Source organism: Podarcis filfolensis, assembly GCF_964270895.1.
Source record: "Podarcis filfolensis genome assembly, chromosome: 13".
Taxonomy (NCBI): Eukaryota; Metazoa; Chordata; class Lepidosauria; order Squamata; family Lacertidae; genus Podarcis; species Podarcis filfolensis.
In genome coordinates this window covers 31,654,480-31,671,922 of record NC_139615.1, presented here as the reverse complement: position 1 = coordinate 31,671,922, position 17,443 = coordinate 31,654,480, and the positions used below count along the sequence as shown (strand labels likewise).

General features: G+C 45.3%; 1 protein-coding gene across 2 annotated transcripts in view; it reads right to left on the bottom strand.

Moving 5' to 3' along the window:
• The window catches only part of TBKBP1 (TBK1 binding protein 1), a 57,563-nt gene that overhangs the window by 20,123 nt on the left and 19,997 nt on the right, over nucleotides 1-17,443 (bottom strand). For both annotated transcript variants that reach the window (XR_014541011.1, XM_083583028.1), the window contains exons 6-7: nucleotides 13,143-13,339; nucleotides 10,143-10,204 (exon numbers count right to left, since the gene is read on the bottom strand). Coding sequence is in view for 1 of the 2 variants with exons in the window: in XM_083583028.1 (XP_083439154.1) it covers nucleotides 10,143-10,204; nucleotides 13,143-13,339 (259 nt within the window). In the remaining variant the exon portion in view is untranslated. The remainder of the gene's footprint in view (nucleotides 1-10,142; nucleotides 10,205-13,142; nucleotides 13,340-17,443) is intronic.

The following is a 17,443-nucleotide window of genomic DNA, read 5'->3' as shown; positions in this document are numbered from 1 at the left end:
TTCAGTTTATTGTCCATGCATAGCCAACGTAGGAGGACTATGATGGGTTTTAGCGGTTGCCCTTCAACAGTGGTCCCTAGTGCCCTTTGGACTATGAAACCCAAAAGCTCGTAGAGGAAGCGCATATGAGTCATGTTTCCTTTTCTGATAGTTCCCAGGGAATGTGTGAAGGGGGGAATTTGCGTGCCCATCAAAGAAAGCCATCGCAGGCGTCGGAAGGAGATAGATTTAGCCCCACAGGGTCTCAAACCACCGCAAAATTCACCTGCGAAAGCCCCTCTGAAATTAACAGGTGGCTCTTGCACAGTCCCCATTCATTTCAATGAGGCACCTGCGGGGGCTATTTCCCAGCATATCATGCCCCACGGTGCTCAAGGGGCTGGTGAAGAAGTTGTCTGGCCTTTCAGCCACAGGAATGCACTATTTCGCACTTCCAACATCATCACTATCGCTGCTGGTTTTGTTCTTTTAGCAATCGGCAGCGGTAGGGCTGTAGCTTTTGGTGGCAGAACATCGGCCTTGAATGCTGGAGGGTTCATGGTTCAGGCCCCGCCATGTCCAGGTAGGATGGGGAAAGGACCCTGCCTGAACCCTGAGGAACTGCTGCCAGCCAGTGTAGACTAAGGAGATTGTTAGCTGCTTTGAGACTCCTTAAAAAGGTAAAGGGACCCCTGACCATTAGGTCCAGTCGTGGCCGACTCTGGGGTTGCGGCGCTCATCTCGCTTTATTGGCTGAGGAAGCCGGCGTACAGCTTCCGGGTCACGTGGCCAGCATGACTAAGCTGCTTCTGGCGAACCAGAGCAGCGCACGGAAACGCCGTTTACCTTCCCGCCAGAGCGGTACCTATTTATCTACTTGCACTTTGACGTGCTTTCAAACTGCTAGGTTGGCAGGAGCAGGGACCGAGCAACAGGAGCTCACCCCGTCACGGGGATTCGAACCACCGACCTCCTGATCGGCAAGTCCTAGGCTCTGTTTTAACCCACAGCGCCGCCTGCATCCCTTGAGACTCCTTAGGGTAGTGATAAAGCGGGATATCAAATCCAAACTACTACTTCTCCTTCTTCTTCTTCTTCTTCTTCTTCTTCTTCTTCTTCTTCTTCTTCTTCTTCTTCGCTAAATGGGCCCATGGGTCCGACTCAGCACAGGACAGCTTCCTCTGCTCCTAGTTTGGCTGCGCCTTTTAGGGTAAGTCCTCACAAGCTAGCCGACGATAAAAATGTTAAAAGCAAAGCAAGCAAGCGCATGATAAAAACACAATCAGATTCCACCCCCCAGAGATGCAAAAGAGAGAGGAATTGTGACTCACTTAGGCTTCCTGGAAAAGGGCAAAGCTGCTCAAAGAATCTTCTGGCATAAGATATATTGTTTTTTTCTTATCTTTTCTGGATATGATAATCCAAGAGTTCTGGCTTTAATTTTTGTAAGCCCCTTTCTCTTTTTAAACCTACTGCTACTCACCCCAAATCCTTGGGATACTATAGATTAAAAATTGAATAAACAAACTGCCGCTCACTTTTTCGACTATGCTTAGATGCCCCTGCTGATTTCCTGCTGCGAGTCTGAGCCACCTCGTGCCAGGGTGGGAGGCCAGTTTGCCCTCACCCACCCCTTACAACTCTAGTGCATGAAAAAGCTATGTGGGCATTTTGGCAAAAGCTGGCACAGCTAGCATGACCCAAGAGTGAATTTCAGGTATGTGGGATAAGCCTCTCCTTCCCACCGTCCCTCTCCACTTGGAGCTTTCATTTTCAAATAAGAGAGAAATGAAAGGAAAGGAGGGGGGGGGGGGAGATAATGAACGAACGAGAACGTGATTAAAAACCTACAGTTCCCTCCGCCTTTCTGTGGCTAAGGTTTTGGGGAGAAGTGACTAGTTCAGGAAGTTTAAAAGACCAAAGGAAAGAGAAAAAAACTTTTTAGAATTAAATTGCGCGCTCCGTATTGCCAAGCAATGGAAAAGCAGAGTTTACAAAAAACGGAACTGCATTTACAAGAAAGGCAATTACAAGAAAGCTGCAAGCGCTGGTCGCTCCTTCCTCTCAAGGACTGGCACTGCTGCCAATCTTACGATGCCTACATGGACTAAATAACATGGCACTGTGGGGACATGCCATGTGCATTTGTCCACGTCAAATTATGGGCAAGTATCAGCTCATCTATGTGACCAAGAGTCCAGCGTTCCAGCCTCACATACCCCTTCCTTACTTTTTTCTTTACTTGTGTTGTTGTAGTTAATGCCAGGTTGAGGTGGGGGGACCCCTGAAATAACGATTCAATTCTCAGAAGTATAAATTGGATGGAGGCATGGTTATAGGGATGGATGGAGATGAAAGACAAGTTTTGGAAGGAACGCAACTAAGTACTAAGCAGCTGCCCAACTTGCACATTTGGAAATGAAAGGAAAGACCACAACTGCGCCCCGGAGGCCATTTGTAATAGGATGAACCGAAGAAAAGTTAACCGCAGCAGCTGCATGCTTCGGGAGCTGCAGTGCCTGAACCAAGAGGCAGGCAGGTGGAAGAGACAGCAAAGTTTGCATGAAAATGGGCATTTGGAACACAGAGTTATAAATAGGAAGCCAGAATAAAGTACACAGAGGTCAAAACAGCATGTTCAGCTTGTCGATATTGGGACCTCCCTAGCGGCCTCCCTCCAGTACTGAAGGCATCATCAACTCCAGGGAGACTGATAGCAGACGTTGCCCAGGCCCGGCCCTACCATTTGGCAAAGTGGGTCGACGTCGTCAGGCGGCAGATGCTCAGGGGCAGCACTGGAATTCCCTGGCTGTTCCCCGTGGCATGGAAAACAGATTCTGGGGCCATGTTCTGTTGATCCACTGTCTCAAAAGCAACCCTCTTCCTAGTGGACTTGCTAGTGTTGGGACGTTCAGCTCTAGACAGACCACTGGGTTCCCATTTTTTTTATACGTATACAACTGATGGATCTAGTTCTTACAGCAATACAAAATTCAGCAAGTGACCTCATTTCCCCTAAGTTGCGCATATATATATATATATATATATATATATATATATGAACCCCGCAGCTGTCTTCTTTGTGCAAATCTCCATTAAGTCAATGGATCTCCAAACGGATTGCTCTTTCTTTTATTGTGAAAACAGAAACAAAGGGGAACAGAACCCTCTAGCTCCTCTCTGCCATCTGCACTCCAACACTTCCACATTAGCCCCTCCACACGGTGTCATTCTCTATCTGTCCACAGCTCAGCTCTGCCTACTTGACTTCCCCCCTGCCCCCTGCCCCCCCTCCTGCTACACACAATGTGGCACATTTGATCTGGTTTTATGAAAAGCCATTGTCTTCTCTCCATTTGCACGGCATACACAGTTGTCAAGGATCCTCTCGCACCTTGCGAGCGATCTGAACAAGGCCCAACCTGATGTGCCGGCAATCGATAAAAGCAAACAAATAAGATGAAAACCCAGACACAAAACATGAAATGCAACTTGGCTCAAGCCAAGGCTGACAGGAGGATTCTTTTGGGTTTTTTCAGGTTCAAAGGGGGGAAGGAGGAAGAGACAAAACCTATAACAATGTCAAATTCTCCCAGTACAGTGGTACCTCGGGTTACAGACGCTTCAGGTTACAGACTCCGCTAACCCAGAAATAGTACCTCAGGTTAAGAACTCTGCTTCAAGATGAGAACAGAAATCGTGCTCTGGTGGCGCGGTGGCAGCGGGAGGCCCCATTAGCTAAAGTGGTGCTTCAGGTTAAGAACAGTTTCAGGTTAAGAACGGACCTCCAGAACGAATTAAGTTCTTAACCCGAGGTACCACTGTATAAGTTAAGGAATCAGCTACTGAGCTGAACTTAAAACTGGGCAAACTGAAAGCTGTCTTAAGAATGCTAAAAGTGATCCTGTGGTTCTCTCAGTGATCCATGGGATCAGAAGCTCTGAATTCTCCCGTCATGTGGCAGTTCCCAGGGAAAGGACTTTCACACTTATGATGCCCCCAATGTAGAAAATCTTCCACAGGAAGGCTCATCTGGCACGTACACTGATGTCATTTCAGCAGCAGGGAAAGACCTGTTATTTTATCAGGCCTTTCCATCTAAACTGCTTTTATCTTTATGGGGGGGGGGGTTGTATTTATGTCTTGGAAGACAACACTTTATGTTTGGTCAATGTTTTTACATTTTTCAAATGTAAAAGCTTGCCCCCAAAAAGTTTTCAGATCCATGTTCTTACACTGCTCTTTTAAGATCCTGCTGCTTTGATTCTGTAGTGTGTGTAGTTTTTTATGCTTTTTATTGAAATTTAATTTTGTAAACTGCCCTGGGGATTTCTCCACCAGTCGGTGAAGGGGCACCTGCTCACTCGAGTGCTTGCTTCCCTCTTCCTTCCTCATTCTTTTTCCTTTTGTATCTTGCACAGGAGGCAACTCCTAGGGGCCGAGGGGTCTTTGGGATCCCTCAATAAAATATTTGAGGGGGCCAGACCCCACCAAAGTTGATGGGCATTGCCATTTGAATAGTGTGTGTGCAGCACATCATGCGATCAATTATGTGGGGTGGGACCTACCTAGCTCCCCCCCCCCAATATTTTTTTCAAGTTGGCACCTCTGGTATCTTGTATCCAGATTGCGAACATGCAGGCAGGGACCAGCTCATCTTTTGCATTCATGTATGATGCATGGAAATTTTGAGGTGCTTTATAAGCGTTAAGCGACAACAACAATAAATTCCTGTGACAAAAATTAATTGCAACTGATCTGCTGTGTGGTTTCAGGTGCTCGTCAGGGGCACAAATAAAAGAACAGGGGGAAATAATGAAGACCTTGAACAAATGTTCTGCTCAGCTTCTTCTATATTTGGATGCAACTATAGTAAACGCAGAGGGGAAAGGGGAAGTGGGCAAGCATTGTTTGGTCTGTGCACTTGCCATGTCTCTGAGATATTTGTCAGTCAAAGCACCTCTTCCCTGAAAAGTAGAATCTTTCACGGTTCACAGTGAAATGGGGCATATACAAATTTATCGGTATGCAGTTGCTGCCTGCTGAGTCCTCCTAGTTTTCCTTCACAAGCTAAACCAAGAATTTGGAAAGAACTGAGATTTCATTCAGGTGCCTTACAAAACAGCATTCGGGCTGTTACAAAACAGCATCTGTACCGTGGTACCTCAGGTTAGGTACTTAATTCGTTCTGGAGGTCTGTACTTAACCTGAAACTGTTCTTAACCTGAAGCACCACTTTAGCTAAAGGGGCCTCCTGCTCCTGCTGCGCTGCCGGAGCACGATTTCTGTTCTCATCCTGAAGCAAAGTTCTTAACCTGAAGCACTATTTTTGGGTTAGTGGAGTCTGTAACCTGAAGCGTATGTAACCTGAAGCGTATGTAACCTGAGGTACCACTGTAATGGAAGAAATGACATCCTGCCAGAACAGCAGTTTGCAGTGAGGCAAAGTTTAAGACTTCTTATGCTGTTTCAGACTGCCTCAGGTTTAATTTGAAGGCCCCATCCCTTTTTGAAGAAGGTTGTGGCAGTTGTCTCAAAAGATTTCCCATCAGTTATATTAATGCTTTAGTCACTGGAGAAGTTCAACAAATAATTGGGAGTGGGGAGGGAGAAAAGAAATCAATGCAAGGGAGATGAGGTTATACCAGACATCAATGGTCTTATCAAGGCTGTTAAACATGCGTGCCATGTGCTGGAAGTCCCCCGTTCAAATCTTTTTTCAACAGCGCACTGGGTGACAAATTGTTCTCTCCGCTTCATTTTGCTCCTTGTTCCTGGCGCCCTCCCCCGCAAACAGAATAAACCTAATTAAGAACATAAGAATAGCTGCTGCAGGATCAGGCCAAAGGCCCATCTAGTCCAGCATCCTATTCCTACAGTGGCCAACCAGACACCTATGGGAAGGCCGCAAGCCAGGACCTCAGCACAACGGCACTCTCCTCACTTGTAATCCCTGGCGACTGGTATTCACAGGCATCCCGCCTCTGAATGTGAAGGCGGAGCGTGGCCATTGTGACGAGTAGCCACTGACACAGCCTTATTCCCCAGGAATTTGTCTAAGTCTCTTTTAAAGGGGATGGGCATCACTACCTCTTGTGGGAATGGATTCCATAGATACAAAGGCAGCTGTGCAAATTCTGCATCGCCTCAGACAACTGTACCGAGCTAAGAGCGCAAGTGAAGCACTTTCAGCATTTACCCAAAACAACCAGCTAATTATACGCACTCTTCTTACATTTATTAGATGTGGAATTTGATGCAGGCAAGGTAGGAGGGCCAGTATGAACAGAGGACACCAGTGTCTTCCCAACACCATCCCTTTCCCTTGCTCCCTCTTCTTCATCCTTGCCCCTCGGGTCCTTTTTCACTATGTTCCTATGGCCTTCCCAGTGCCGGATTTATGTATAAGCTAAACAAGCTATAGCTTAGGGCCTAAAGGAAAAAAAACTGGATGTACATTTCCAAAATATAAGATCAAAAACATACAGCAACAGTGGCAAATGGCCTATTAGGTCCATAAATTACCATATAACATATATTCAACACAAAAAACAGCGACAATTTGTTGTTGACAAATGACAGCTGGACATATAAAGGGCCGCATTACCTTCAGTAGGTTGGGGCAGGGGTCAGCAAACATTTTCAGCAGGGGGCTGGTCCACTGTCCCTCAGACCTTGTGGGGGGCCGGACTATATTGGGGGGGAATGAACGAATTCCTATGCCCCACAAATAACCCAGAGATACATTTTAAATAAAAGGACACATTCTACTCATGTAAAAACATGCTGATTCCCAGACCATCCATGGGCTGGATTTAGAAGGTGATTGGGCCGGATCTGGCCCCCGGACCTTAGTTTGCCTACCCAAGGAGTTAGGGCCTCATCAAACCTAAATCCGGCCCTGGGCCTTCCCATCATCTCTCTCTCTCTCTCTCTCTCTCTCTCTCTCTCTCTCTCACACACACACACACACACACACACACACACACAAAAGATCCCCCTGAGCCCTTGCCCTCTCACATCATTATAATAAGGCCACCCTCATTACCACTCTGCAGCAAACAAAGCTGCCACTCTAGCTTTCTTGCCACATCTCTTGACACTCGGTTCTTTTTCTGGGGAGAGGGAAAGAGAAGCAGTGCACTGAAAAAATGGACCCCCAACCTCCTCTTGTTAGCGATTTGCAGGGGGGGGTGAGGTAAAAGCTACCAGGATGCGCTCTTAAACTGCTATGTTGAGGGGGGACAGAGTCACGAATTTGAAACGGCAAGCTCAAAAACAGCGTTCCCAGCCCATTAATGCTCCTGTTAATATGCTGGATGTCACAAATGCTAACGCACCAAGGGAACCTTAGGAGGGAGATGAACCGCAACCTGCTGCTGCGAGACCCAGTAAAGGGAAATGACCGGAAGAGGGGAGAATAAAAAATAATTCTTAGCCACCAGACAATAGTCTTGGCTGGATTTCAGCTGAGTCAGGGCGGTGACTAAGCAGTTCTTGTTTTACAGAGGAGGTGATCAGTGGAAGCAATACACTTACTGTTCATTCAGAACCATGGTCCCCTTTCTCCTTCTGTGCCTCCTTGCAGAGTTCAAACAGATCTATGGCTCAGAGGCCTCTTTTCTCACTCAGCACAAATAAAGAGCGGAGGTAGGTGTCACATCGACTCCTTTTGACACATTTTTAATTCACACTTCACACCCCCTTTCTGCAACCCCTCTCCCCCTCCTCCTCCCTCAAACCTCAATTAATTAAAAAGAACACGCAAATCGAAATGCCAGATTTTTTGTGTGTTTTTTTTCAAGAAAGCAAAAGCCAAAACCCTCACATCTCCCCAAACTTCTTCCACCACCAAACGTTTGCCATGAGAGCTGCTAAAATGTATACTTAATTTAAAAAAGCGGGCTCTTCTTCCCTCTATATGGGTTTCCATTTTGCTTGGTTCTCTAGCCACAAAAGGGAGAATCTAATGTCGGGGGTGGGGTGGGGCATTATTTCCAACAATATTGCAACTTGTCCAGATTTCCAGAGGGATTGCTCTGTGTTAGTCCATGCACACATTACCATGTGTTCTGTCTCCAGCACAATCTCACCATTGATGCCCAGTGCCCCATTCAACAGAGAGAGAGGCATAATAATAATAATAATTTATTATTTATAGCCCGCCCATCTGGCTGGGTTTCCCCAGCCACTCTGGGGGGCTCCCAACAGAATATTAAAAACACGATAAAACATCGAACATAAAAAACTTCCCTAAACAAGGCTGCCTTCAGATGTCTTCTAAAAGTCAGGTAGTTGTTTATTCCCTTGACATCGGAGGGAGGACGTTCCACAGGGCGTGCACCACTGAAGAGAAGGCCCTCTGCCTGGTTCCCTGTAACCTCACTTTTCGCAGTGAGGGAACCACCAGAAGGCCCTCGGAGCCGGACCCTCAGAGGGAAGGGACCCAATAGAGCAGGAATGGTTTCCCATCTTTTGCATCAAGCAAAGTAAGGCACATCACTATATAAAGAGAGCCTCCTGCTGTCAGACCATTAAATCCAGAGACTATGGCCTGGGGAGCTGTTATTTTACATCCTCATTCCCTTCCTGCCCCCCCCCCCATAACCGGCCTTCATCTGTGATCACTGCCATACACAAAAAAATTATTATGTATGAATTTATTCTCAGCCATCTTGGAGGCTTACTGTCAAGCAGAAAGATAGGATAAAAACTTTCTAAATATATACATGCTAGGGGTTACACTACTGCTTGCCAACACCCCTCCTCTCCCTTTATAGGTCGCCAAAACAACAACAACAACCCTCCGATCTCGCTATACATCCCTTGTCCCACCTGGGCCACTTGCCTCTCCACACCTCCATCCTTTGGACCTCTCCCCACCCCCTGGATGGCCCAGCAGCTTGCCAAACTATAGTTCACAGTGCCACCTGCCTGTGGCCAAGTGAACTGCAGCATGATGACATCCTTATGATTTTATATACCGTCTTGTTGTTGGCATCCATCTGGCTTGAGAGACAATGGAGTGCACCTCTGGGGGTGAAGTCACACCACTGCATTAGCAGCACCAAAGTGACTGCCCCTGGGCACAAGTGCATATGGAAGTCCTGGGCTGCCCAGACAACAAGACTCCCTTCTTGGCCTCACTGATCTGCCCCAAAGGAAAGCAGAGCAATACTTTTGGCACCTGCCTGCTTGAAGGAGTTGCTGGAAGGAGGCATTCAAGGCGCCATCCAACCATCTTAGGGACTCCACTCTGGATTACGTAGCCTTTTTTGCTCCCAAAGATATCCCACAAGGCAGTGGAGGTTTAGGATCAGAGTTTTCCTTCTCCTAGATGGGCTACCTTCCCAGTTTGATGAGCCCCATCTGCCCCTCACTTGCAGCAAGTGGAGAAACCACCTTCCAGGCCATTGGACCCACTATTGATCTCATCTGCTCAATACGCCAGAGCCTGTCTTCGCATGCAGGGGAAGCCCCACCTCAACAAGGGCTTGAGACCCATTGGCTACCCTCACCTGGTTTAGCCAGTTAGTCAAAGCCGTTTCCTGGGTGGTTGCTGTCGCATGCTGACAGCCTCTAGGAGCCACAAGGGACAGCTGAGTGCAGGGTGAGGACCAATATACAATATTTCTAATATACAATATTAGAAACACATATATTTAAGCACACAGCTGGCTCCTTATTGAAAAGCTCTTGTGGCGAGGTGCAAGTAGGGCGGTCACTTATCCATACTATCCCTGAAACAAAATATACCGCCGAAAAGACGAGACAGTTTTGCGTATACATGTACTAATTTATACGCATAGAAGCGCATTTGGCAATCAATACTGCCATTTCAATTGAAATTCAATACATCTCTCCATAGTGGGAAGGACTATGACCAGCTTTGCGGCTGCTCAGTTTGCTTTCCAAGTGCTAACTGTTGATGAGCAAGTTCAAGGCAGGTTAGCTGGGTCAGGTATTGGCTCCCAAGGACTTTCCATTGGGAAAGCATCACAGAACAACTCACATAGCAAAACAAATTCACCGCGAATGCACTATTATTGTGACTGGAGTGTGTTGCTGCAGCATACAGCTGCAACAGAATAGGCGTCTGGAGGGGCCCAAGGAATTCAACCCCACCAAACTTAAAACACCCATTGATATGAATTGACACTTACTGGTCATCTCCAACTTTCTTCACCCATGCCATGTCCCTCTCCGACTGACTCGTTGCAAGGTCCTAGGAAACATTAAGACAAGCCCTGTTATAAAAGGGTGGGAGAGTAGAAAGAAGCAAGCGCAACCTCACACTTCCATAATAATAATCCAAACAGAGGAGCCCCTTGACTGGAAGTTCTGCAACTGGAATATATTAGGCAAAGTGTATTTATTTGTTAAAAGTCATCTTAATCTGGCCGGTTCATCATAAGGCCCCCAAAAGCGTCTCACAATAATAATGCAAAGATGGCTTAGATGATGATGAAAAAATTGCACTATAGGAAGTGTATAAAAGCAAGCAGAGCCAGAGTGTGGGTTTTCAGACTACATGAGCCAGGATGCACTGAAAAGATTTATTGACAGTTAAATCATGCAGCAGCCCAGGGTTTCACAAAGCTGTTTTTGGACTACAACTCCCATCATCCTTAGCTTGGTGGTCAGGGCTGATGGGAATTGTAGTCCGAGAATGGCTGGAGACCCCAGTTTGGGAAATCCTAGGTTACTGCATAATTTAACTGTCAGTAATCTTCTTCACATTTTTTAATCTAAATTTGTCCTTGGCCAGGGTGAAGCTATGGGCTTTATAAATCCATACTTAGTCTGACTCCCCTCATATTACATACAGTGTTGGTTTCATCTCCCTTTCTCAGCAATCTGCCTTGTTCTTGTCACAGCACACCACAGAAAGGTAGCTTGTGGCTCTCCAGATGTAGTTGAACTCCAACTCCCATCAGCCCCAGCCAGCACAGCTAAGGGACAGGGATGCTGGGAGTTGTAGTCCAGCAACACCTGCAGTATCATCTCCCACACCATACATTCACTTGCAGGTATCTCAGAATAGACATACTATGCATCAGTTCTTGAGAAAATAGCAAAGCCTACTAAACGGAAGCAGCTGTACTTTTACCAGGCCACTTGTCTCGAATGAGTACTGTGCAATCAATCCAGGAATCATATATTATTTTAGCAACAGCAATAATTTTTATTAAGTTTAACAACATCCTGCTTTCATGTTGACACACATATCTGTGCGAGTGGCAATATAAAACTGTCACTGATCTGTATTTCTGGACTCTGTAAAATGAAACTCTATCTCTATTCCTTTATAGCTCATTGTTGTTATTGTTGTTTTGTAGCCAGGGCAACTGTTTTCATTCTTGAAACCCAAACCCTGCATTCTCAGCAATATGTACAAAATATACACCATATACTATGTTGGTGTGAACTGATCTTTATCACAAGCTAGCTGCATATTAACTGAAAGGTGTAAAGGTAAGCTTCTGATGTCACAGGTCTCGCAGCCCATGACAAAACCACACCTGTGCTATGGACTTAAACCAAGTCATCTGGTCTCAACGTTCCCACAGCACTCTGGACTCTCTGGTTCTATGAGGGCTTGAAAATTTCCCACAGAGATTTCACCCCTCACAAAGCCACCATCTCTGAGATTTTCCAGGAGCCCCAAACATCCAAGATGTTTGGAAGCTGTGTACAGATCACACACTTAAAGCATATTTCTCCCTAAAGAACCCCAGGAACTGTAGCTGATCCCTCAGAGCGACCATTGCAAGCATCCTTAACGCACTTCAGTTCCCAGGAGTCAATGAGGAGCGGAGGGAAATGTGCTTTAAACGTATGGTCTGTACACAAGCCTAGGCCTTTAGTATACATGCTCCCGAAGACTGTCCGTTTTTAAAAAGCTAGGTGCGCTATCAACCTCAACTTCAGGAATAACAAGGTGTGACCAGAAAATTCGGTGAACGTTCACAAAAATCGGACAGCGAGAAATATTCGAACATACATGCCTTACAGGCCTTCAAAGTAGGCCCTCCTCTGATACAATGCACCGTTGACAACGTTCATAGAACTGTTGGAAACTTCTGGAGAAGTCCTCTTTTTGTACTGCTTTCAGTTCCCTCGTCACAGCAGCTTGGACGTGTGAAATGTTAGAAAATCTGTGCCATTTCAGTGCAGATTTCAGTTTTGGAAAAAGAAAGAAATCTGGTGGGGCCAGATCGGGAGAATATGGAGGATGGGACAACACAGTAACGATTTCATGTGGAATATGCAATTCTTCTGCCACCATTTGGACGGTCAAACGCCGATTCCGCATCAATAACTCACGAACTCTGTCAACATTTGCCGCCATTCTGCTCGTCGACGGTCTGCCAGACTGAGGGTCATCTTCGATGGTTTGCCGCCCTTCACGGAAACGCTTAAACCACTCGCACACTGTCTTTCCAGTTACAGCTTCATCTCCGTACACAACTGTGAGCATTTCGTGGGTTTCCGATGCCGATTATATGTTCGAATATTTCTCGCTGTCCGATTTCCAGGACCGTTCATCAAACTTTATGGTCACACCTTGTATATATTTCAAAATACGTTTTTGTTCCTTAGTTTGCCACAGTCTCCCATGTGAATAAGCAGCTCCAGAGCCGCGGAGGCCATTCTAGAATTTGCACCCTTTATATCCACACCTAGTGATGTATGGAGGTGAGAGCTGGACCATAAAGAAGGCTGATCGCCGAAGAACTGGTGCTTTTGAATTATGGTGCTGGAGGAGATTCTTGAGAGTCCCATGGACTGCAAGAAGATCAAACCTATCCATTCTGAAGGAAATCAGCCCTGAGTGCTCACTGGAAGGACAGATCCTGAAGCTGAGGCTCCAATACTTTGGCCACCTCATGAGAAGAGAAGACTCCCTGGAAAAGACCCTGATGTTGGGGAAGATGGAAGGCACAAGGAGAAGGGGACGACAGAGGACGAGATGGTTGGATAGTGTTCTCGAAGGTACCAGCATGAGTTTGACCAAACTGCGGGAGGCAGTGGAAGACAGGAGTGCCTGGCGTGCTCTGGTCCATGGGGTTACAAAGAGTCGGACACGACTAAATGACTAAACAACAACAACAACAAATATCCCCACCGCATTGCATTCTCCCAACCGGCTTTAAATTTACCTGAGCCCGCGTCTCTTGCAGCTGCTTCACCTCTGCCTGCAGTCTCTCGCACTCAGCCTTCAGCTGCTCTTCCCGGTGTTGTGAATTCTGGACTTCCTGCCTCGTCTCCTCCAGCTCTACTTCCAGCCTCTGCACCTCCAGCCCCTCCACCTGTTCGAGGCCCCTGGGGCTCTGCCAGTTCATCGAGCAATCCAGCACTAGGAAACACGAGAGGCAGGCAAGGGTTGGGTGGGTGATGCGGGAGGAAATAAGTTAATGGGGAAAGTGTAGCAGAGGGGTGGGCAGGTTTCTAGGGCGAAGCTACTGCCGTTTGGAAAGTTCTCAACGCAAGTAATAAGTAAAAACCCTATTATAGTATGTGTACCCTGCTACTCTCTCGTACCTGCCTCTTCAGAAGCCCAGCTGAGCGGCCCCATCAAATGAACAGAAGTGGGCGACTGCTTTTTTTCAGGAGTGGCACCCCAGTTATGGAGCTGTGTTCCTGGGAAGACTCTCCTAGTGCCATCTTTGTTCTCTTGCTAGGGTCAAGGGGAGACTTTTCTGTTCAGCCGGGGCTTTTAAAGAGCTTAGACCACCTGTACCGCTCCAGTATACCTGAAGGAGCGTCTCAACCCCCATCGTTCAGCCCGGACACTGAGGTCCAGCTCCGAGGGCCTTCTGGCGGTCCCTCCCTATGGGAAGTGAGGTTACAGGAAACCAGGCAGAGGGCCTTCTCAGTAGTGGCACCTGCCCTGTGGAATGCTCTCCCATCAGATGTCAAGGAAATAAACAACTATTTGACTTTTAGAAGACATCTGAAGGCAGCCCTGTTTTGATTTTTGTCGCTTTTTTATTCTTATTATTAATATTCTGTTGGGAGCTGCCTAGAGTGGATGGGGAAACCCAGCCAGATGGGCAGAGTATAAATAACAAATTATTAGTAGTACTATTAGTATTAGTATTATAATTATTAAATCTGCGTTTTAACTTTAGGGAGTGCAGTGAGGTTTGTCTTTGTTATATTTACATAGCTTTTGATTGGTTCATGTTTTATTTTGTATTTAATTTGTTTTTCCCCTGTTTTTGAGTTTATTTTAGGACGCTCAGAGACCTTATAGGGCAGCATACAAATAGTGCAAATGAATAAACAAACCTTAATGAAAGCCGCAGCATCACTAATTAATCTTAGTAGCAAGAAATACAGGTAAAATCATTGTGTTATCCTTGCCCAATATTGTTACAATGAGGAAAAATGAGCTCATTTCCAGTTATGAATGCCTGGCCTGTTCATTCTTTTAAAGACATTGCTCCAAATGCGTATTCTGGGATTGGGGTGGTCTTGCAAAGACTATTTTATTTGTATTTTTTTTAAAAAATAAAATAAAAATAAAGCTGTGCCATGCTGAGAAAAATGAGTCTGGCTTTGACTGTCCCTTGGGAAAAACAAATTAGGTATTTAAACTGTTCTGCAATGGCTATAAATCTTTTCCCCCCCTTAATGCCAAGAGGTTTAAGCTTAGGTGAGTAATATTTCCACATGGCTGCAAAGTGGTCAAACGTAGCTGCCACAAGTGGCCATTTCGTTGACAATTCCTCACAGCAGGAGTTGCAGGAAGTCTTGAGCGACATTTTTTTTTAAAAAATTGACACGTGTTAAAATGTTCTGTGGCATCATATTCTTGAAAAACACCTCCCATAAAAAACAGGCACTTGACCATGAAGCTCACTGGGTGATGCTGGTAGCGAGTCCCTGCTTCTCAGCCTAACCTACCTCACAGGGTTGCTGTGAGGATTAACTGAGGAGGCGGAGAACCATGTCCTTTCCCCCCCTTTCTCCTCCTGTGACGGAAATCCTATTTGGGGACTTCCCTGCCTTTTTTCTGGTCCATGTAGGACCAGTCTGGATAGTTAGCCTTGGTGAAGACTTGATGTTTTCATCCCCAAAAAAGTTTTTGATTTGAGTTTTCCATTGAAATGAAGCTGTATTTTAATGTTTCAATGTTTTAATGTTGTATTTTAATCTTGTTTTTAAGTTGTATTTAAATCAATTTGTTTTTATATTGAGTGTTAGCCGCCCTGAGCCTGGTCTTGGCTGGGGAGGGTGGGGTATAAATAAAACGTATTATTATTATTATTATTATTATTATTATTATTATGTGACCTTGAACTCCTTGGAGAAAAAGGTGGAATATAAATGCAATAAATAATACATCATAATAATAGATACATAATAATATTCCGGGAATTGGGATGGCTTATATCAACTTAAATGTTGATGTGCTGATGGTCATTGCATCTGCTGGAAGATACGTCCTCCTCCTTCATTTCTTTCTCCTTCCTGTGTTTTTATTTCTTCGCTAATTTTTTAATTAATTTTTCTCTCTCACACACACACAAAAAACCACTACCTTGCAACCTTGGCCAACCGTGGGAAATTCATTTTAAAACTCTACTGGGGGGGGGTGCTAAAGTTTATTCTGCAACCTTTTGAAAACCGAGGCTATTTCATGTACGAAGAAACAAGAATCACAGTGCCATCTACTGGGCAGAAACAAAGCCTGTGTCTCAAAACAAATAAATCCCCCATTTACACAAACACACACACACACACAGAGAATCGACAAACTAGATTATGCCGGCCTGATTAATTAGGTTCTTGCCTCTGGGCGTAAATGCATTGACTGTTTTTCCAGGCCCCTGGAAATGTACCGCAGGACACTCTGGGACTAGCTACTGCAGTCTGCAATTCATCCAGCCACTTATCTCTGATTAGAAATAGTTAATCAGTGGGAATCTAGTTTTATTGTGTGTGTTTACGCCTACAAACAGACAGTCCTAGCACTTTGATCCAGGAAGGGAACTGTGTGCAAAACAATCATTGGCTCACACAATTCCCCATCCACATTCACGGAAGTCCACCTTTCTTGAATATTTATTAATATTGACACTTTTCATTTATAAAGCACATTTTAAGTGTTCAAAACACTTAACGTATATTGTTTTGAAAGCAAAATCCTGTGTATGACTACTCAAAAGCAAGTTCAATGGGATTTACTTCCAGGTAGGCACGTACATGACTATTCTTTACAGTAGGAATCCTTGTATTCTTATTAAGACTCTTAGCTAAGCCAAGGAATATAAATTAATCAATTAAACCTGTGTCAATTAGCATAGGAGTGAAAACAGTCACCATGAGACAAAAAAAGTACACTTATGCCGTTTTTAGATGACGCAATGTGTAAGGGGCCAACGTACCGATCATTTATTTGGACAATTTTATATCCTGCCCTACTTACAAAAGGAACCCAAGGCAGCTAACAAACCAAAAAATAAAAAGGTCACCACATTGACATAATAATAATTCACAATAGCTGGGGGCAGCAGTCAAAAAATTAAAATAACTTTAAAAATAAATTAAGCAAAAGGCCTTTTTAAACAGCCATGATTTTACTAGCCTCCTAAAAACTCTAAAGCAACAGGGCCTAGCAAACCTCAATTAACAAGAGCATTCTGGAGGTAGATTTGGACCTCTGTAGTTAAGGGCACCCTGTGATCAGCTGACTTCTGAGGTCAATGGAGACCCACCAGGCCACATCAAGCCCTCACATCCAAGTCAGCTCCTCAGTGTGAGCAACACATTGGACCTGGTCTGCCCTCCATCCAGAAGTTGACCACTAGCTTGGCTTCATCTATGTCAACTGCCTCTGGTTTTCTTGAACTAGACCCCTCAACCGCAGCCAGCCTCCTTTTGTCTAAGGCCTGATAGTCATAGATGAGCAAAATCGTAGCAAGAACATTTCCATTCACACTGAGGGGAGAAAAGGAACCCCTCTTTTAAGATGATGCTTCCTATCTGAATGTTTGACAAATTCTTAACTGGCTGCCTGATTACTTGGGGGCACCTGTTTATTCAATTTAAATGTTCCTGAACTGATGAATCAAATCAACCGGTCAATTAAACCAGGGGTAGCCAACATCACAATGTCCTTGGGACTACAACTCCCATCATCCTTGACCACCAATTATGGTGGCTGATGCCAACAGGAGTTGTACTTCTGGAGGACTCTCAGGCCTTAGTAACTCTGAGACAAGCTGCAGTTGAGTGGTTCAGTTCTGACAAACGAAATTTAAAAGCCTACCCTGGAAATAAAACACCGTGACCTTAATTATGGCTGTTTATTACCCATTTTGCATATGAGCAGCTGCGGCTGAGAAACAAAATTCAGCCTAAAGCAAGCTGGTCAATTCATGGCTGAGGTGAAATCTGAGTCTGAGACATCCCGAGTCCATGATCTTAGTAAGTAGACACACCACATCATCAG